This window comes from Alligator sinensis, unplaced genomic scaffold (genome assembly GCF_000455745.1).
Source record: "Alligator sinensis unplaced genomic scaffold, ASM45574v1 scaffold1317_1, whole genome shotgun sequence".
In the NCBI taxonomy this organism is placed as follows: Eukaryota; Metazoa; Chordata; order Crocodylia; family Alligatoridae; genus Alligator; species Alligator sinensis.
The window spans coordinates 383298-403877 of record NW_005842766.1 but is presented as its reverse complement, the minus strand read 5'-3'; the positions used below and the strand labels follow the sequence as shown (position 1 = coordinate 403877).

Sequence of the window (20580 nt, the reverse complement as noted above, 5' to 3'; positions counted from 1 at the left end):
CGCTGGTTATGACATATCACCCCTCTCTTGAACCTATGTGGAAAATCCTCAAACAATTGCAACCCATACTAGAAGGAGACCCAATTCTTAAAGAGATCTTCCCAGAACCACCCATGCTAACCTTCAAACAAGCACCGAACCTCACTAACCTCATCACCAAAAGGAAACTTCCTGCTGCCCAACATACACCAAGTGGGTCCAGACCATGCTATGACAAGCAATGCAAAACCTGCCAACATATCTCTACCACCCCCACAACAGAACCATCAGCATTCCTGGATCTTACAGCTACGCCTCCAGAAATGTAATACATCTTATCCAATGCACCAAATGCCCTGATGAAAGATATGTAGGAGAGACCAAACAACAACTGCGCACCAGAATGAATGCATACCAGAAATCTATATTTCTGCTGTGACAAGAAAACCCAATTACCAGTGGGCATAGGCGACGTGTGGGGGGCACGTGCTCCAAGATTGGTCCTGGCTGGCACTGAGAAGTGCTGGCGGCACTGACCGGCCCTCCCCGCACCCCCCCGGTTGGCAATCGGCTGCCGGTGCCCCAGCAGACTCTGGAGACCCATGCACAATTCTCACAAGAAAACCACTCTCTCTCTCTCCGATCCTCAAAGTTCTAATCCTCAAAGGGAATTTACAAAACACTTTTCACAGGCGAGCCTATGAACTTCACTTCTTCAACCTCCTGGATAGAAAAAATCATGGACTAAATATAGGCATTGGATTTATGACGCATTATAACCTGCCTGACATGCGAGTCCCCAGGTACCTCTCCACTATTTACCTGCTACATTCCTTCTGCCCGCCACCCCGAACCTGTCTCTCACCCACTGACTCCTCAATTTACATCTTCACTGGCTGGCTTTCTTGCATGCATACCAGCTTCTAGCTTCTTTACCATTCATTGCATCCAGGAAGAACACACACCAACTGAAGATACTTCCTCAGCCTGACAAAGGGTTTTTAAACCCGAAAGCTTGCTAAGAAAATTTATTTCCAACGATTTAGTTAGTCTACTAACAGATATCAGATTTACCCAAAGAACCTTGTCTGCCTATGTCCTTAGACCAACACAGCTACAACCTACACCTCTCTAACTGTGTGAGATCTGTTTTCATGCTTCCCATCTGCCCTGTACTGCTGCTTGGTCTTCATCCAAGAAATATGCTACGTATATACCAAAATTGGTAGAAGCTGAACTGTCAGTTAGAGGTTAGATACAAGAGGACTTGTGTCTAATAAAAGAAAGATCTCTTCTGGCTTGCTTCCTGAGCCAGGCCACTGTTTATAAATGACCCATTCTGATTGAACCATAGTTGACCACATAAAGGTTATTGACTTGGAGTCCTGAAAGGGGGTGAGTTGTCTTCCTGTTGTTGCTGGTCTGGTTCCTACTAGGTTACCTATTGCTTCTTGGTGTGGTTTAGTCACAGTTCATTAGAAACTGAAATCTCAGCAAGTAGCCAGTAAGAAGGCGATACCTCAGACTCATGTATTTTTGCACAACTGTCATGGTAGCACTGATTCAGGACCATAAGGATTATATTTGCTGTGTACAAACTAACATATATTTGATCATAGGTATTAGTTCCCCACTAGGCATTGCTGACCTCTTTTACAAAAATATCATTGGTTTCTAGCTCTATGGGGTCCAGCAATAAGATAAGTAAACCAATTTCCCTCAGTCTTTACTATTGCTTTAATATCTAAACTGCAATGAATGTAGAAAAGGTCTCTCTAGTTGCATAAACCTATTTTGGTGTACTGAAGCAGATAAGAAACTGGTACAGAATCTGACATTGAGCTGCTTCTACCTTTTGCTACAGCTGCTCTGCTGGCATTGGAATGTCCCTTTTTAAATGGGAAGATACTGATGAGAAGCTCAGATGCTTTTGTGAGCTGAAAACCTCATTTGTGCTTTTCCATGTTGTTAAGAGCTTCCCATGTATTCCTTTCAGAAAGCTATCCAAAGCAAAATGGATGGCCAAGTAACTTTAGACTGTATCTGTTTACCTAGCCATTAAATTATTTTTAAAAAACCACATCCTAGACTTATGAAGCATTTTACATCCTTGTTCAGATATTCTTGGTGACCATCTCACTCAAGCGGTAGCATGCACTTAATGTACGTGAGGGTTCTGAGATCCTTGGCTGTAAGGTCTGGTACTATAACATGTCTGTTATCATTTTGAACACGTAGTTGTTGAGTATCCTGAAAATGCTGGAGCCAGAAGGTTAAGCAGGCAGTCCAGTGCCGCCTTCACTCGGTATTCTGAACCTACCAGGAAGAAATCCATAGAAACTGTGGAACAGACAGTTGATCTGGATGATGGAGCTGTTGTAGAAGACACGAGTGAACTTGAAGAGCACAAAACAGGGGAAGAGGAGATAAGTGAGGATGGTGCTAAAAGTGAAGGTAAGAGAGATCTTTGTAATGGCAGAAAGTGGCTGGATGGTCTTCTTCCTAGGGCCAGTCTGTAGACTATAGAAGGATTTTGGTTAAGACTATTATCAGTTCTCTTGTCCTGATTGCACAGAAGAATGACATCCAGAGAGATCTTGCAGCTGATGAATTTTCCAAAAGTAAAAGGGTTTGTTTTTTTTTATGTTGTTGCCATCTTCAGTAGGCTAAATCTTCAAATTTGTCAAGGACTACATCTTAATCAGTGGGAATATTCAAACCACTTTGCTCCACACTACAGAGTTGGAAATCAACCAGAGCTGCCAAACTTTAGGGTTTTTCTCTGAGGCCTGAGGGTTTTGCTGCCACAGGCAGTCTGAACTGTGGGCTCCATGCAGTTCCAGCTGTGGGACGATGCAGTTTTCACATTTCCCCTGTGCACAGCTCCATGATGCCTTTCTGCTTGAACACTGAATGAAAAATTCTGATGCCTTGCATCTGCTGTGGATATCCAACACCCACTGAGCAGTGCTGTAATGTCAGGGCAACATTCTAATATTATAAAAGTCTTGATTTGTCTATCTGTCCATAAAGCTTTATTTGTGCTCTGATTGGCTGACAAACAGCCAATTAGAGTGTGAAGAAGTATTCATCTAGGAAGCCGCGAAGCGCCGCCATGATGGGGGTGGGGGGGGAGATGAGGCCAGCTGTGCTACCTGCAGGCGGCAGCAATGGAGTGGAGGGGAGTGGGGGAATGCCACCAGAGCGGGTCTTGTCGGTCATATGTCCCGTCCTCCCCCACCTTGCTCCTTGGAGGTGACAGGGGGGAGCGGGGGAGGAGAGCAGGGTCGGGATGCTAAGTGGGGGTGAGGCCACCAGCGCTGGCCTCGGCCCGTCTCTCCCCCCCCTTCCGTTGTTGCCACCTCCAGGGCCAATGCGGTAGAAGCTGTGCTGCCGGCGCGGACTCGCCCGGCCCTGCCACTGCATGGGTGGTTGGGGGAGGGAAGGAGTGGGCCCAGGCCTGATGTTGGGGGAGGCGAGAAGTGAGCCTGAGCTGGGGGAGAAGCTGGCTTGCTGCAGTGGGGGGAGGGGATCTGGGGGCCCAGACAACACGGCAGTGGCTGGGGGAGGGGAGGAGGAGGCCTCCTCCCCCCCCCTCAGGCCTGGGCCCACTGATCCTCCCCCATGTTGGCCCCAAGCTCGCTCCTCCCATCCCCTCACTGCTGCCTGGTCGACTGGGCTTGCTGCTCACCCCCTCCGCCTGCTGCAGCAGCCCAGCTTCTCCCCACCCTTGGGCCTGATCTTCCCACACATCAGGCCCAGGACCGCTCCTTCCCTTCCCCCGCCACTGCAGCAGGGAGGGGGGGGCATAGAGCTCCATCGCTGCCCCCCCCCCACCCCCAATCATTCTTGATGGGCAGTTGGCTAGTAAAACTATAAGTGCCATGTTAGGTCAGACCTATGGTCCATCTAGCCCTGTATCCTGTCTGACCATGACAAATAGTAGTTGCTTTAAAAGGAGACTATGTCTATGGACCATTATTTCTAGACTAAATCAACTTGTTCCCAAATTTACCTGTGAACTGGGAAAGCAAAGTTGGGATTTTTTAATATGACAGGAATGGAATACTGGTCAGTTTGTGGGGATTTCCTCAGGAGTTAAGTGTAAAAAGAACTAGCTTCAACTTACTGTGGCATTTCCCCCCACCATGGCCCTAGAATAAAAAAAGTACCAGGTATGCAGACAGCTTGCCAGGCACTAAGTCTAAGTGAGGAGCAGGAAGAGACGGTGATCAGCATGGTTTAAACAGGAGGAAGCTCCGAATGCATTAAAGGTAGCAGATTTCTTGACAGCTGCTGCTGTAGGTGTGAAAGACTTGATCAGGCATGAGAGGGGGAAGTGGTCATGAGATGCTTACAGTAATGGTACACAGATGGAGATTTTTGGAGCTGATACCAGTAGCTGGTTTTTAAAGAGGCTTATCCGCCAATACTGATCTGATTTCCGATACCATCCTGGCAGCTTGAAGACCAGTGTCCAGCTGGTAAGTCTGTTGTGGTGGAAGGGGAGGGGAAAGGGATGAGGTGTGGGGGTGCAGATTGAGGCCTCTGCAGTGAGGGAGGGAGTGGGGCTGGGGCTGGGGCTGGGACTGCCCAGCCGGGGTGGGGCAGGGTGCAGGACAGCCACAAGCAGCTCATCCAGGAGGCAGCTCCCTCTGCTGCATGCACCCTGGGAAGGCACAAGGTGGGGGCATGTGCCCCCAGATCTGTGTGGGGTGGGCTGGGGCCAGGGCTGCACCGGGCTCTTTCTGGTGGGGGTTGGGCCAAGCTGTCCTCAGGGTGGGCAGCGAGCCCAGCCCAGCCCCACACTGGGAAGAGCCCTGCGCAGCCCCAGCTCACCCCGCACAGATCTGGTGGTACATACCCCACCCCCATGCCCTCCCAGACCAGCAGTGGGAGCAGCAGCAGGAGGTGCTGGATGAGCGGCTCTTGGACAAGTGGCGCACAGCAGCAGGAGCTGCCCCACGGACAAGCCGCAGCTCCGTCCTGCACCCGCCCCGCCCCAGCTGGGCAGCACTTGCTCCAGCCCCACCCCCTCCCTCCCCACAGGGGTCTTGATCTGCCCCCCAAGCCCCTTCTCTTCCCCCTCCCCTTCTACCACACAAACTTACCAGCTGGACACAGCTCTCCAAGCTGCCTGGCTATGCTCCTTGCCACTTCCGTGCTGCGCTGTGGCTGCGCACAGCATGGGCCATTTATCGGCCAAATTATCAGCCATATCAAGCCAATTTCTGATACAGACAGTTTTCTTTATATCGGTGCTGATCTGATATTGGACCGATGTATCGGTGCATCTCTAGCTTACAGTGTGGTTTGCAGTGGAAAAATCCTACGTAGCATGCTCTGTCTTGGATGTTTTGGCAGCCCATGCAGCAGGAACTCTAAACTGCTGGAATCCAGAGTTTATATGTGTGTGTTGCTTTCTATCCTCAGAACTTTCCATGGAGATGCCTGCATTTGTCCGTGCTATGGCCGACCAGGTCTCTCCTTCGCTATCAACCCCACGTTCTCTAAAAATGGCTGTGCCCAAGTAAGTGCAAAACCAGGCAGCAAACTGGAAGCTGATGTAGCTGCCAGACTGGAGTCCTGAGGGCTGCTTCCCCACTCGTTGTCTGTTGTAGGCCAGGCATCTCTGTAGGCTATTATTGGATGCTTTATCACTGGTAGCAAGGAAAAAGAGATCCTGAGTGCAGTCTTCAGTAAGCACATAAAGGGAACTGGCAAATTAATGTATTTAGTTAAATACTTCCCAGAACAGTTCTGAGATCTTTCAGTGAGTGTTCACTGAATCTTCCCTTTGAAGCTGCTGCAAGGACACTGGGTAGAGAGATCTGTGGCCCAACACTGAAGTGATTAAATGTCTTGCATGGGGAGGAAAAATCACAAGTTATCTTGCCTTGCTAAATGAACAGTTCTATATTGGTTTGGAAATGTGTTGTAGCTCAGTGGCTCAATAAGAGATGTGCCTGAGTGAAGATGAGGGGAACTTCTTGTCTAGTCTAGTCTTCCTGGGCAGTCAACCCCCTAGCCAACAACGTACTTTATGAGAACCTATATTAGCAAGCTCTGGGGCCAGGAGAACCTTTTCTCCAGCCATGTAACTCTCTTGGTTTGGTCTAGCTCAGGGGTGGGCAAAATACGGCCCACAGGCTGCACCTGGCCCACCAGGCCATTCTATCAGGGCTGCAGGGCCCCTAAAAAATTTAGAAAATTAATATTTATCTGCCCTTGTTTCCTGTCAAAAATGACCAGAACCAAGGGCAGTAGGACTCAGGGGAAGCCCGGCGGGCTCCCACAACAGCAGGGCCCTCCTGGCCCCCCTACCCCAAGCCAGAAGCCCCAGCTGGGGCTTCTGGCCTGGGACCACATGGCTGCCCTGGTGGCACCAGAACCTCAGGTAAGGGGGAAATGGGGTGAGGAAGGGCAGGGAAGAAGCCTGGGGAAAAGTGGCCCCAAGGGAAAGCGGCCTCTTGCCCACCCTGTGGCCAGCACCCTGCGCTGCAGCTGCTTGCAGCCTGTGTGGGGCTGCCTGTGCCTGCTTTGGACAGTCTCACGGGCTGCGAGTGGCTGCAGCGTGGGGCGCCAGCCACGGGGCAGGGGAGGGGCCGCTTTTCCCCGCACTCAGCTTTTCCCCAGGCTCCTTCCCGGTGTGGAGGAAAGCGGCCCTCCAGCGCGGGGCACTGGCCCCGGGGCAGGCAAGGGGCCACTTTCCCCCCTGCCCTGTGCTCAGACCCACCATGTAACCTGGCCCCACTGCCAGCCTGGGCCCCGCACCGGCTCTGGGCTTGCCTGTCGGGGCTGCTCATGGCAACAGCAACTGTGGTGCCCCTGTTTGCCATGCTGGGCAGTGTTTGCCACTGCTTCCTCAGCTGCCCAGCGCGTGAGCTCGGGGCAGGCAAGGGGCCACTTTCCCCCCTGCCCTGTGCTCAGACCCACCATGTAACCTGGCCCCACTGCCAGCCTGGGCCCCGCACCGGCTCTGGGCTTGCCTGTCGGGGCTGCTCATGGCAACAGCAACTGTGGTGCCCCTGTTTGCCATGCTGGGCAGTGTTTGCCACTGCTTCCTCAGCTGCCCAGCGCGTGAGCTCTGGGCGGGCAGCAGCAGCCAACAGTGCCCGGCGCGGCAAGCGGTGGGGCTGCAGCTGCTGCCACTGACAAGCAAGCCTGGAGCCAGCTTGGAGCCCAGGCTGGCAGCAGGGCCAGGTTACAAACTGGTGCTGAACATGGGGAAAAGCAGCCCCTCGCTCACCCCGTGACTGGCGCCCTGCACAGCAGCCACTTGCAGCCCCTGTGGGGCTGCCTGTGCCTGCTCCAGACAGCCCCGCGTGGGCTGTGAGTGCCTGCAGCAGGGAGCACCAGCCACAGGGCGGGTGAGGGGGCACTTCTCCCCACACTCAGCACCAGCTTCTTCCCTGCTGGCGAGCAGGGGGTCGGGGCTGTGTGCTGCCCCCCGCCTGTCCCATGGGGCTGGGAGGCACTGGGTGTGAGTGGGCACGGGAGCCAGTGGGAACACGGGGCCAACACTGGTGTCCTGGGGCCAGTGCCGGCGGGGCCCAGAGCAGGGTGGCAGGAGCGCGGGGTCCCAGCCGGCAGGGGCTCTGTAGAGCCAGGCCAGCTCCCCCCTCTCCCTGCTGGTGTAGCCCAGCCCGGCTCCACAGACCCCTGTCAGCCTGCTTTGGGCCACCGGTGCTGGCCCTGGGACATTGATCCCAAGATGGTGACCAGGGGGCGGGGCACCCGTCAAGGGACGGGGCTACCCATGCAGCCCTCCACAGCCTGCCAAAACTGGGTAAGTGGCCCTCTGCCCAAAATAATTGCCTGCCCCTGGTCTAGCTTCTCCATTGAAACAGGGAATGGTACTGAGACTTGTATGACATGCTGCTCTGAACAGGGTGAGTGAACATATTTTGCAGCCTGCCTCTACATTGTATGAGAGAGGGAGTGATCTAACCATCAGCAAAAAAAGCACAGTGGTATGTGATAGTCATCCCACACCTTGCAGGGCCACAGCTGAATCCCACCATGTCCATGTTTCTGCACTAGGATTGTTCACTGGGATGTGTTCCTTCCACATCCAGACAGTGAATGGGTGTAAATTTTCCTGTAGAGAGAGAGTTGCCATTCTCCATTGACAAAGGGAATGCAGGTGGTGGATGCAGTTTTTATATGCTTCTGCAGGTGGTACAGGTAGTTTAAAGTTCACTAGGCTCTCAGCCCTGGGACAGTGCTAAGACTATTATCATTGGTCCAAATCCTGGCTGTTGAAGATGATCACACAAGAAAGGTGTCTTTGAACGCCCACCCCGCCCCACCCCTGGCAATGAGCCGGCCTGGCAGTCTTCCGGTGTAATTAACAGGGATCCAGGTTTTCTGTTTTCTTCAGGAAAACACAGATTTTCTCCTTTAACAGAGAGAAACACAGATTTTCTCCTTTAACAGAGAGAAACACAGATTTTTCTCCTTTAAAGGAGAAAAACACTGGAAACAACTGGCACAGTTCCAGCCTGCAAGGGGCTGCTTGGGGCTGCAGGGAGCAGGAGAAGGGTGATTTCAAGCAAGGGTTGCCATGTGCATGTGGCAGCCAGGTAGCAGTGGAGAGCAGCTGCCACAGCTCCCTCCAGGTAAGTCTTTGGGGAGAGGAAGGAGCACAGGCCATGTGTTGGGAAGGGGTGGGGGGAGGGGGCACAGCCAATGCCTGGGGGTTGGGCAATACCTGGGGGTCTGGAGCAGGTTGGGCATGCCCCCTGAGATTTCTGTGCCCACAGTGAGGCGCAAAGCTGAAGCAAGGCTTGACCGGCTCCAGAGAAGCTGCTTGTACAGCCCAGTGCATGGGACCTGGTGTGGGAAGGAGCACTGTGCTGCCAAGATGAGGCACTCCCTGCCTGCCCAGCAGCAGCAGGGGACAGAACTCCATGCTACCGCTGCACCTCACCATGGTACTGCAGCGCTCCCTCCAGCACAGGTCCCGCCCAGTGGGCCACAGAGGCGACTCCTTTCTGGAGCTGGTCTTGCCCCGCTGCAGCCCTTTGCCCCACTGGGTGCAGAAATCTCAGGGGTCACATGCCCTTCCACCACCTTTTCCACACCCTCACTCCGTCTCACACTGTGGGGGTGAGGAGCTGTAGGTTTGAATTGAGGGGCACCAGTATGGGCAGGGCACTGGCATATCAGGGCTGCTCAGGGCCACAAAGTGGGGCTACACAGCTGCAGGTAGTTAAAATTTATTTTATTGTAATGATTGAGGCAGTGGTAGCATTCCAGATTGCTTTAAAAATGTAAATATATATCAATAAAATCACATTCAACTAATACCTAGATATATTTTGTGGTGTTTCACTTTAATCGTGGAAACACATGGGTATTTCACTGTTTTTATCATAATTTGCAATTTTTAAACAAAGAAAACCAGGATCCCTGATCATTAGAATGGCCCCATGGTTGTCAGTCAGCAGCTGAGATTCTGGAGCATCTTGTGGCCATGCAGTAAGGTAGGGCAGGAGACAGTGTAGGAGCTTGAACTGGCCTTTGAATTCCCATATTGGCACAATTCTCATGTGGCCTCTATGCAGGGTTAGGGGAATAACATCTGCTTTTAGAAATGTAAAATACAACTGTTGCTGAGCTTCAACCCTTTCTTGTGCCCATGAATCAGGATCCATATACCCATTGATGGGTGGGTAACAAGCATGGTGTGGCTTGGTTTTTTGCCCAACATTACACAGGTTAGAATCCAGGTCATTAGTTCATTTTCATGCTCTAACTGCTGCATGCACTTCATTCATATCTGGAGCCAAAATTTTCCCAGCTGCATGTACCATCTTATCATACTGCAGGAGTTGTGACCAAAAAACATGTAGATGGGCATGTGAGGGTGAATCAGAGAAACTTCTTGTGTGAGGTCTCTGCTAACCGTGTCCTGAGACTTAGGACACCTTAGGTTCTAGTGTCTGATCCACACTGGCCTGCTGCATGAACTTGGGCAGAAGGGGGAAGAAATCTGCCCCTGCTTTACCCTCTAAAATGTGACCAGTGAATTATTGGCTCCCTGGCTAAAGTGTTTTGGGATTTACAGAGAAATGCAATAAAAGAACTAGATGGTATTAATATTGTAGCATGGGGATTCTGTTCTGTATAGGAATCTTTTTGGTATAAGGGCTCCTTCTGAAAAGAGCTATAAGATGGTGCTAGAGTGTAAAGGATGCCAGGCTCTTATGCTCTTTTATTGATAGGAGAGAATTAAAATATGCAGCTTAGGAGTCAGAGGAGGAAAATGAGTACTTAGGAGAGAGATCACTACGTGCTGCCATTAAAGGGGATCTAGTGTGAATGGGTGTCAGTTTCTCCGATACCAACCTTCTAGGGAAGCAGAAGGGATAACACCTGATAATGCCTAAGCTGGCCCCCTCTTGGCCATAACTCGCTTGGGCTCCTGATGTTCCTCTACACATCTTAGCTGGTTTGCTTGGCATTTTCTGTTTCCTTGAAGGTTATCCCCAAAGCCTCCCCCAGCCAAACAGGCTCCAAAGAAAAATAGAACAGAGCAAAGAAGAAAGCGGGAGCCTGCGCTGCCAAGCAGCCTGGTGAAGAAGATATTTCGCCATTATGTGAAAATGCCAGTGGCCAGAGATGTATTCAAGGTTGTGGAAAAGTGGTGAGTAGCAGCAAATTCTTCCCTCCTTGCCCTGTTCTCTCCTCAAAAAAATGCCTGTCAAGAGACAGACAGCATCAAGCTGCTTGGCCCCCTGCAGCCTTTCCTGGCTCAGCTGGAAAAGAGCTGGCAGGAGGGAGAACCACCACAGAAGGGTCTCCTGCTCACTAAGAGATGGTATTGCCAGCACAGGTCTGGCCTGCTGCTGTGTGTTGTGGCTGGTGCAGTGATCAGTGCTTGTGCTGCTGTACAGGAGCCTCTGGCTCAGGGCCCTGTGTTTCACTCTAAACCAGCGGAATTTGTGCCATTTGGTGTCATGTCTTGCCAGCCATCTGGCAGGCTCCTCTCCACTTGGCTGACAGGTTGGCTGCAGAAAGGGCCCAGGTGTACCAAACCACAGGGGTGGAGGGAGGAGGGTGACAAGAGACAGAGCTCTGTAGTTCAGTATCCCAGGAAAGCTATTCTGGGATAGACCACACAGCAGAGCCAGTGTTTCTCAACCTGTGGGTTGCGACCCAAAATTGGGTCTTAAGAATATATAAAAGTGTCCTGAACAAACTTTTAAAAATGGATTCTCCTTTATAGAAGAAAAATGTGGGAAATGTGGTTTTCCCTTGTAGGCTGGCAGAGGTCCTGCCTGCTTGGGGGGCCCCCATGTCCCCCTACAAGCCCATACCCTGCCCCACACACTGGGGGTGGGGTCAGTGGGTTAGGAGTGAAGGGCACAGGCAGGGCCAGGTGGCTGTTTTCTACTTAAACTATTTACTGGGTCAGGACTGGCAATTGATGTTTACAAATGGGTCCTGGTACAAGAAAGGTTGAGAACCACTGGTCTACCCCATACCAGCTGCCATGTTAGGAAGCCGTCCTTCTGCAGTGGGGGTAGGGAACTTTATCTCTGTGTCCCTGGAAGGCAGTGACCTGAAGTACAAGCAGGTGCAGTGTATGGAGAGATGGTTGAATGGGAGACTTTGGCGAGATGGTTATACGGGAAACTCCCTTTGCCCTTTAACTTTCCCCTTATCTCCTTTCCTTAGTTCAGAGCAGTACTTCAAGCAGCTGAGTGATGACTTGGAAGCTTACACCAAGCATGCTGGAAGGAAGACCGTGGAGAGAGCTGACCTGGAACTCCTCATGAGAAGGTAGAGTGGAGTTTACTCTATGCCACTAGTTACCTGATGTGGAAGCCCAAGTAGTTTTCTCATCTGAACGTTTCAAACCCTCTTCTGCTTCTGGGCTCCCAAAAGTTGGGTAGCAATAAGGCCACCACATCATTATTCCCCATTGCTTTCCCTGCTTCACCCTCTCCCACCCGGTCTGCTTGATGATGAGCACCATGCCCACTGCTTAGGCCACTCAGGGGATTCTCCAAGTATGAGATCTTCCAGATTACACACCTACTTCCCCTGTGTCCTGAAGAGCCTGAGCTCTCTTGCTCCAGATTCCTGCCTGGCTGGGTTCCAGGTATGTTGGATATAGTGTGGGCAGGTTGTGTGTCCCTGGAACGACAAGATGTCAATGGCCAACTCTGGAGATTCTGCATGTTTACATTTCAGGGCATGTTTTTGTGTCTTTGCCTCTTTGTGCCCTCAGCCTTAGTTCAAGAGCCCTTATTGGTTCATAATGGGGGGTGGGGATTGAAGTGATCAACATTATCACTTCTTCCTTCCTAAGACCTGTGGGACATCGCTCTGGCCAGTTAGGTATGTCCTACCTAGTAAAAAACCACGTCCTCTTGGTCATGCCAGCAAGTGGATCAGAAAACACAAAACACTTCTGAGTAATAAATGACTTGTAGGAATTAGTTCGGGTTAGAAATCTTTGCTTGCTATTGTTGACTCTAATGGCTGGTCTAAAAGGGAAATCCATTCCAGGATGAGGCAGATTTTACACTTGAAAGAAAATTACTAGAGTTGCACAGCACCAGTATATCGGTGACATATCAGATTGGCACCGATAAAAGGAAAATTCACATTGTTGGCTTTGTTTGGCCAGTGTAGCTAATAATGTCACTGATCAATACAATACGCCTTCTGGCCAGGCCTCCAAATGCCATGTGCAACTGCATGCGTGCATGTGGCCAGGAATGCAGCCAGGCAGTGTGGAGAGCAGTGCCCTGCAGGTAAGTCTGTAGAGGAGAAGGGGTGTGGGGGATGCAGATCAAGGCCCCCATGGTGAGGGAGGGAGTGGGGCTGGGGGCATTGCCCAGCCAAGGCAATGAATGGACCCAGAGGCCAGGTTGGAGAGTAGGATGGATCAGTGGGCAGCTCATCCAGGGGATGTGGGGAGGGAAGGGGAGGCAGCTCCCTGCCACTGCATGCACCCCCAGGGGAGGCATGAGGTAGCACATGCCCCCTAGATTTGTACATGGGGCAGAGGCGGGCTGCCCACTGTGGGCTTGGGGTTCTCCGCCCTGCTGCCTTTGTCCTGGGAGCCACGTGCTGGCTGTGTGCCTCCCTCAGCTGGAAAGGTAAGGGACACAACTTCCTACTGCTGCTGGATGGGCAGGGGATGCAGTGTGGCCAGCATGGGGCTTCCAGGGCAAAGGCAGCAGAACAGAGAGCCCCAAGCCCACAACAGGCAGCCCTCCTCCACCCACTTGACTGTGCTCCAGTTAGAAACATCCCTGTGCTTAAAAATGAAGCTCATTCCATGAGCTTTCATTCAAGCGCCCCTGCCACCACTTTTAAGCGCCAGAACACTTGATCCCTTGGATGAGTCACCCGTAGCTCTGTCCTGCCCCAGCCCCGCTCTCCACACGCTCTCCTCTGTAAATTGGTTATCAGATCGGTATTGGCCAATTATGCACAATGAATAATCAGCTATTGGTATCGGCCAAGGAAATCTTTACTAGTACAGCTCTAAAAAATACTTCTTCTGGAATAGCTGCCCTAGCAGATGTCCTTTTCCTAGAATGAGAAGGGCTACCCAGGGAGCTATGCCATAATAACTATTCCGTTCAATTTCCATGTAGACAGGTCCTGAAAATGTACGTTTCTGACGCATACTTGTCTGCTTTACCTGTAGGGTGCAAATACTCCCATGAAGGCAGCTGTGTGGATCTGTATTTCAGATATCAAGAGTAAAAAATGGCTTCCTTAAGCATGCCCCAAGGAATTCTGGGTACAGCATTCTGAGTCTGGGGCGGGGGGTGAAAGCACTGCTTTCTTTACAGGAATCTTGCATATTTGTTTTACTTTCTCTCCTTCTCCTCTTCAATTGAAGACAAGGGCTGGTGACAGACGAGATGCCCCTCAACGTGCTGATAGAGCGCCACCTTCCTCTGGAATATAGGAAGCTACTGATCCCCGTTGCCACAAGTGGAAATAAAGTGATCCCTTCCAAATAGATGTGCGCTGCCTGCAGTGTCACTCAGATAGAAACATTGCAAACCAGGAGAGACTGACTTACACTGTGTGACAGTAACAATTTGTTTGCCTCAGTATGGTGGTGTTAGTGCCATTCTGGGTTTCTAAAGGCCACATGAGGTTATTCTCTTTTAAGTTGACCCACAGAGGTCTGTTAAGACACCACACCAGTTTATTATTAGTCAAACTGGTCTCCTAAAAATGAACAGTGAAGACCTGCCGTTTTAAATAACTTCCTTTTCCTGCATTTATGTTCCAGCACATCCCTGGAAAGCCATGTCTGTTAGTGTATAAATGGACATAAAAGGTGGTGCATGTTTTGTAGAGTGTGCGTGGTGTTTGTTGCCATGATCATGTAGTCTCTATATGTTCCATTCTGTTGGTGCACTGTACATAATGTTCCTAGCAATTTTTTTTAGCTGTGCTGATGTTCTCCAGTGTAATGGCCTGCCTGCTGGAAGAAGAGGGAATGTTCTATGCTGGAATCTGTGGCCTGTACCGAAGTGCTCTGCTTGCCAACACGTCTGTATCTGCTTGAAGGAACTGAGCAATAATCACTGGCTCTGATTATGCCTCCGTTGATTTGTCAAACACAATGAGAACCCTGCTTTATTTTGAATATGGAGCATAGAACACCTCACTGGGTTGCTGGCCTTGGATGTCCCCATACACTTCTAGCTAGAGAGAAACTTCTACTATCTGATCTCCCTAGCAGGGGAAAGAGGGCTGCCTAGTTCCTGAATTAAAGCAACTTCTAGCAGAGGGTGGAGGTTATAGCACTGAGAGACTGGGAAAGGAATATGCATTATGCTGAAGGAAAGGAGTAAGGGCCCGATTTCCAGCCAGACATCTGAACCAACATAATCTCTTGCAGCTAGATGCAACATTTCACAGCAGTTTAGAACTCAAGCTGTTTTTTAAGGGTTAAACAGAATCAAGATTTTTAGGGACAGAACTTGACCTTTAATGTAATAGAGATAAGGAGAGGAGGAAGTACTCTACATTCTGAATTCCAGATACTCCATTTAAACCTACAATTCTCAAGTCCATTGCACTGCAGGATGTGCCGAAGCTGTTCTGACTGTTCTGTGTCTTTATATGTCTACCGCTTTCTCTGGTGCAGTGTTAGGTGCTTTCAGTGATGGAGCTTGCACCACTTCCAACAGAGGCTGTGATTGTTCATTCATCAAATGTTTTTGCTGTTTGCTCCCCCTTATCTGGTGTTTGTGTTGCACCTGCTTTATACTTATTTCATGGTGTTTCTAGAGTTCTTTGCATGTAGTTCAAGAATCAGGGCTGGGGGGAGGTATTGCCTTCAGTCCATAATTGTTCCTTTCTGGCACTGGCCCTTTTTCTGCCATGCAGAACTGAATATGGTGTTTCTAGTGTAAGTGTGGTGGAGAGCATTTTCTATGCAATTCTATCCTATGCCATTTGGCTGTGATGCCTCTGCATCCTATAGACAGTCTGTTTCAAGCTCTCCTTTAGCTAATGCTGTTATCTCACCAAGAGTAGTCTCCCCCATTTTTTCAGCTTTCTTCATTCCTCCCATTTATACTGGTCATTTTAGGGAAGGGAGCAGTCTACCTGTGCTATATTTTCCCATGGTACCTTGTCTGCTCCACTGTTTAGCAGTTCAGGTTCTAACTGAACAGAACTGTTTCTTACCAGGGTTTTCCTGTCCCTGATCCACGTTTTGCTTTAGAAATTTGTCTGTCCCCATTGATATTGGGGTCAGGAGGAGGAGCGTGACAGTGTTGGAGACAAAAAACACTATAAGCTGCTTAAGGAGTAATAAATGACTGACTACGCTTGGAGGATGACTAACTCAGGCACAAAATCATCAGAAGTCTTGGTGCTGTGTTGCATAGGACAAAGGTTGGCATATCCAGTTATGGAGCTATAGTAAGCCTGCTGTGTGCTATACTTAGGACCCTACTGAATTAATGACAGAAATGGGCTGCATAGTGGCTCCTTTAATCTTCTAGGTTCCCCTGTGGCCCCCCCCTTGCTGATTTGGCTATAGGGCCCTAGTGGCTCTGCTGCTTGCTGCTGACTGGCTGGCACCATATTTAAAACCATGGTTTTCACCTTCCTACTGATTAGGAGCGAGTGGTTGGGGCCCCTCTCAATCAGCCAAGGGGGGTGAAATCTGCAAGATTAAAGGAGCTGCTGTGCAGCTCACTTCCACCGTGAATTTGGTAGGTCCCTAGCTATACTGCTATAGCTGTCTAGAGGTGCAGGTTTGGTGATGCTGCTTTTTTTCTCTCTTTTTTTTCCCTTCCCCTGGCTTGGCCTAGAGTGCTTTCAACATGACTGACTACACTGAACAAAACCTGCTTATAGTGGGAGAAGAAAGTTCTCGGGGAAAGATGCACCAAAGTTATTCTAGTGGTTTATTATTATAACTTTCCCTTCTGGATAGCCTTTCCTTTGAAATTTCTTATAGAATCTTGCCTGACTTCTCTAAAACAAAACAAAAAAAACAGGAGAGGGGACTTAAGGAGGCTTGTAGGCTTTAGCAGTTGCTGCACTTAGGCTATTAGTGGAGTGTTTAACTAGAGGTCCCAGCTCACCACTTGCTTGGCCCCTTGCCTTTCAGCTTGCAGTGGAAGGATGGGCTGCCCCTGCCAGGGCTGCAGACTGGACATCAGGTGAACCTTGCTTTAGTAGGGAGCTGAAATTGAACGATTAATACAGGTATCTTATCTGCCTGAGCTGTCTGTATTGCCAAATACCCAAATCAGTCTAGATTTCTCTGCTGTAACTATCAGCTGGACCCATTCAGGCACAGAAACAACATTACAGTGCAGTAGCCCAGAGCTGTAACTTGTGTAATGTTACATACCAAAGCGCTTAGCTGAATGTGGGGTGGGTGAGGATCTGTTTAATAATAATCATAGTCTCTTTGTTCTCCCTCTTCTGGTGCTGGTCTGCTTGCCTCCTCAGGTAAGGGGCCTGCTCGCCTTATGTCTCCAGCCAGCAGTTTCTCAATTATCGTCTCCACGGGCAGAGGGACAGCCTGCTCCAACTCTTCTTTTGGGACCTGGTAAGCCAGGTAGATGTAGTTGTCCATTGTCAGGTTGTCAATAGTGGGATCAATTGCATACAAGGCTGTCTTCAGATCATCCACTTTCACCTCTCTGTGTTCAAAACAGATTCCTTTAATAAGGCAGCAGACACTACTGATTAGCTTATCTGCTAATGCAGTCCTGGGAATCCTGGCCTGCAGCTCAGAGACCCTTTCTATAGCTCTCATCTTTATCTTACTTATGCCATAGAGAAACCAAGTGGAAATTAAACATTACCAGGGATGGCATCCCACTGACTAGTTACTCAAACCCTGTGTACTTGGGGGTTACACTGGACTGAGCAGTTACCTTCAAAGCACGTTTAGAGAAGACAAAAGGGAGAGTCAGTGCCCACAGCAACATACTTAGAAAATTGCTCACTGCAAAGTGAACCCAGCTATCGTACAAACCACTTGTATTTTCTTGTGTTGTTCAACTGCAGAATATTCATGTCCAGTATGGGAACAAAGCTTGTGCCAAGAACCTAGGACCAGTTCTAAATGACAGCTGTAAAGCCAACACTAAAAGATAGCCTGTACTTACTGGCTGGCATTGCACCACCTGATATCAGAAGAAATATAGTGTGCCAAAAAAGACTGCAGCAGATGGAAGACCCCAGGCATTAACTCAGCGGTCACAAAGAAGTAACTAAATGGTTTAAAACACGAAAGAGTTTTGTGACCAGTGTTGCATCGTTAAACATGATGGTTGACAGGGCATAACTGAGGTTATAGATGGAAAGATTACATGCATTCAGGTGCTCTGAAATAGATCTGGAACCCCTGGAGGACCTTCCCAGAGGGGCTGATCTAGGCTGGCCAATATGGCCATGCCTGAATCCACCTGCGCATGCAAACTGGAAGTTCAAAAACAAACATGATCAATGATGCTACTCTAATGACATGAGTATATGCGAGTACAGTGAAGTGCGGACTATGGAGCACCTGCTTGTTTGCTGACTCCTTGGTGAGACCTGTATGAAGGAGGACCTTGCTGCAGCAATAGAAAGAGCCACTGCTTGTGCATGGTTCTGGAAAACATCTAGTTTATGGCAAGGACACAAGAAGAAGAAGATGACCTTTGGCTGCTTACATATCCTGTGTCCTTTTCAGAAATGCAAAAATCTAAAACTCTTGGTTCGGAGATGATACCTTTTTATTAGACCAGCTGAGAAATTGCAAAAAACCCCTATCTTTTTCTGCAAGCTTTTGGGCTCACATGCCCTTCATCAGGCTCAGGGAAAGTTAAAGGTGGTAATCTTTAAAGGTAAACCTTTAACTTTCCCTGAACCTGAAGGGTGAGAGAGCCCGAAAGCTTGCAGAAAAATATATCTTTTTTGCAATTTCTCAGTTGGTCTAATAAAAGGTATCTGAACCAAGAGTTCTAGATTTTTGCATTTTCTCTCACGCCAACATGGCTACCAAAACATCCCTTTTTCTTTTCAGACACTTGTGCAAGCTTAATGTTTAATATGCTTAGAAGCCAAGCACTCCAAAGCTGGATGCTGGAATTTGGTATGGCTAACTAGTCTTAATTGCCCCTGTCCCTTTTTGCACCTGCACTGTGATGTGACTATTAATGGCATACTCACATTATTTTCCCCAAAGAAACCTGCTTTTCTTGGATAGGATGGACAGTACTCAGTTCCTAGACAAACACATTTTGTGTTATCCTTCTTGGTCAGTGGGTGGCCAAAGGCCCCCTTTACTGCCTGCTGCTCTGAAGCTGGAATTAATTTTCTCAGATACTTTTTGTGTGGTAGTCAGGCCAAGTGCTTCACACTAGTGATACCTTTATAATTTTTATGCTCTTCACACACACCCTATGGCATAACTCATCTTGCAGGCAGGGGAACTGAGGCAGAGAAAGATAAAAGCTAATTGCATCTGCTAGTTTTAGGTGCCCAGTTCTGAGGTACCCCGGCTAGTTTTTCACAGTATTTGGCTCTCTATAGAGCTCTCTGTGGTCAAACCTCGGTGCCCCTGGTTTCAGCTACAGCTGTGAATGCTTAGTTCTTCGACAAATCAGATCTAAGGGTCCTACGTGGGGCACCCAGAGTGCAGAACACACAACTGCTGCCTACATGAGGAAAGTGTTTTAAGTGACTTGCCTAGTGTTTACAAGGGAACCTGGGGCAGAGGCAGGGACAGAATTCAGTTCTGCCCAGCAGCCTGCAGCTGCTGTAACTGCAGGGGTTCTAGGGACAACCGTCTTTTCTCACTGCATGTCTTGGCTTCTTCCCCAGACCACGTCCCTTTAGGTACATTGGGTGCCACAGGCTGGGGTCCTGTAAAAGAAAATAACGTCGACTGGGCGGTACATATTGAGGGCTATAAGCTGCACAGAAAGGATAGGAGTGGGGAGGAGAGGGGGACGGGTTGCGCTCTATGTCAAGGAGCGTTATACATCGACCCTTATCGAAATGGAATCGGAGGAGGAGAAAGTAGAAGGATCGTGGGCTAGGATACATAGAGGTCAAGAGGAAAGGGATTTGGTGGTAGGGGTCTGCTACTGACCCGCACACCAAGGCGAAGAACTATATTTGGAACTCTTGAGGCAGCTCTCAGAGACCATAAAGACTAGGGAGGCGGTAGTCATGGGGGACCTAAACTACCCAGACATCTGCTGGGAGACGCAGACAGCAAATTCCAACCATTCATGCAGGTTCCTATCCTGTGTGCAGGACCTCCACCTGACACAGGAGGTACATGGTCCCACTAGGGAGAATGCCTTACTGGACCTGGTATTGGCAATGGGGGATGACATGGTAGGGGACCTACGGATAGTGGTCACCTGGGGGACAGTGACCACCAAATAATAGAATTCACCGTAAGGTGTAGAGTGGGAAAGGTAACTAGTAGGGTGGAAGTGCTAGACTTTAGGAAGGCTGACTTCAGCAAACTCAGGCGTTTAGTCAATGATACACTACAGAGTAAGAGATTTGGCGAGATGGGAGACCAGGAAGGGTGGCTGTGTCTTAAGGAAGTGATCCTTCAAGCACAGAGGGAGATGATCCCAATTCAGGGGGACAGGGGCCAAGAGGCTTCCTTGGCTGACCAGAGATATCCAGAGCAGCCTAAGGGCAAAAAGCGGGGCATATAAGCAGTGGAAACTGGGAGAGATTACTAAAGAGGAGTATACCTCCTCTGCTCGCGCTTGTAGGGAGGCAGTTAGACGGGCCAAAGCTACCATGGAGCTGAGGATGGCATCCCAAGTAAAGGCTAACAAAAAATTGTTTTTCAGATATATAGCGAGTAAAAGGAAGGCCCAGGGTGGTATAGGACCACTACTGAACGGGCAAAAGCAATTGGTGACAGACAGGGGGGACAAGGCTGAACTCGATGAGTTCTTTGCCTCAGTGTTCCTAAGCGAGGGATAAGACAAGTCTCACAATGGGATTGTAGAGAGGCAGCAGCAAGGCGCCAGACCACCAACCGTAGACCCTGAGATGGTGCAGAGTCACTTGGAAGGACTGGACGTGTTTAAGTCGGCAGGCCCGGATGAGCTCCATCCG

The 20580-nt window shown here is 49.7% G+C and overlaps 2 protein-coding genes across 4 annotated transcripts in view; one reads left to right on the top strand and one right to left on the bottom strand.

Moving 5' to 3' along the window:
• Positions 1 to 14278, top strand: part of CENPT (centromere protein T) — a 44265-nt gene extending 29987 nt beyond the window's left edge. Inside the window, exons 11-15 of the mRNA XM_025216795.1 lie at positions 2218 to 2433; positions 5413 to 5509; positions 10466 to 10630; positions 11665 to 11769; positions 13853 to 14278. Coding sequence (XP_025072580.1) covers positions 2218 to 2433; positions 5413 to 5509; positions 10466 to 10630; positions 11665 to 11769; positions 13853 to 13976 — 707 coding nt within the window. The 3' untranslated portion in view covers positions 13977 to 14278. The remainder of the gene's footprint in view (positions 1 to 2217; positions 2434 to 5412; positions 5510 to 10465; positions 10631 to 11664; positions 11770 to 13852) is intronic.
• Positions 1 to 20580, bottom strand: part of TSNAXIP1 (translin associated factor X interacting protein 1) — a 107156-nt gene that overhangs the window by 15745 nt on the left and 70831 nt on the right. For 2 of the 3 annotated variants that reach the window (XM_025216793.1, XM_025216794.1), the window contains exon 17: positions 14465 to 17138. In XM_025216793.1, coding sequence (XP_025072578.1) covers positions 16883 to 17138 — 256 coding nt within the window. In that variant the 3' untranslated portion in view covers positions 14465 to 16882. Of the gene's footprint in view, positions 1 to 14464; positions 17139 to 20580 lie in introns of those variants that run through there. The other variant, XM_014525229.2, reaches the window with a different exon arrangement.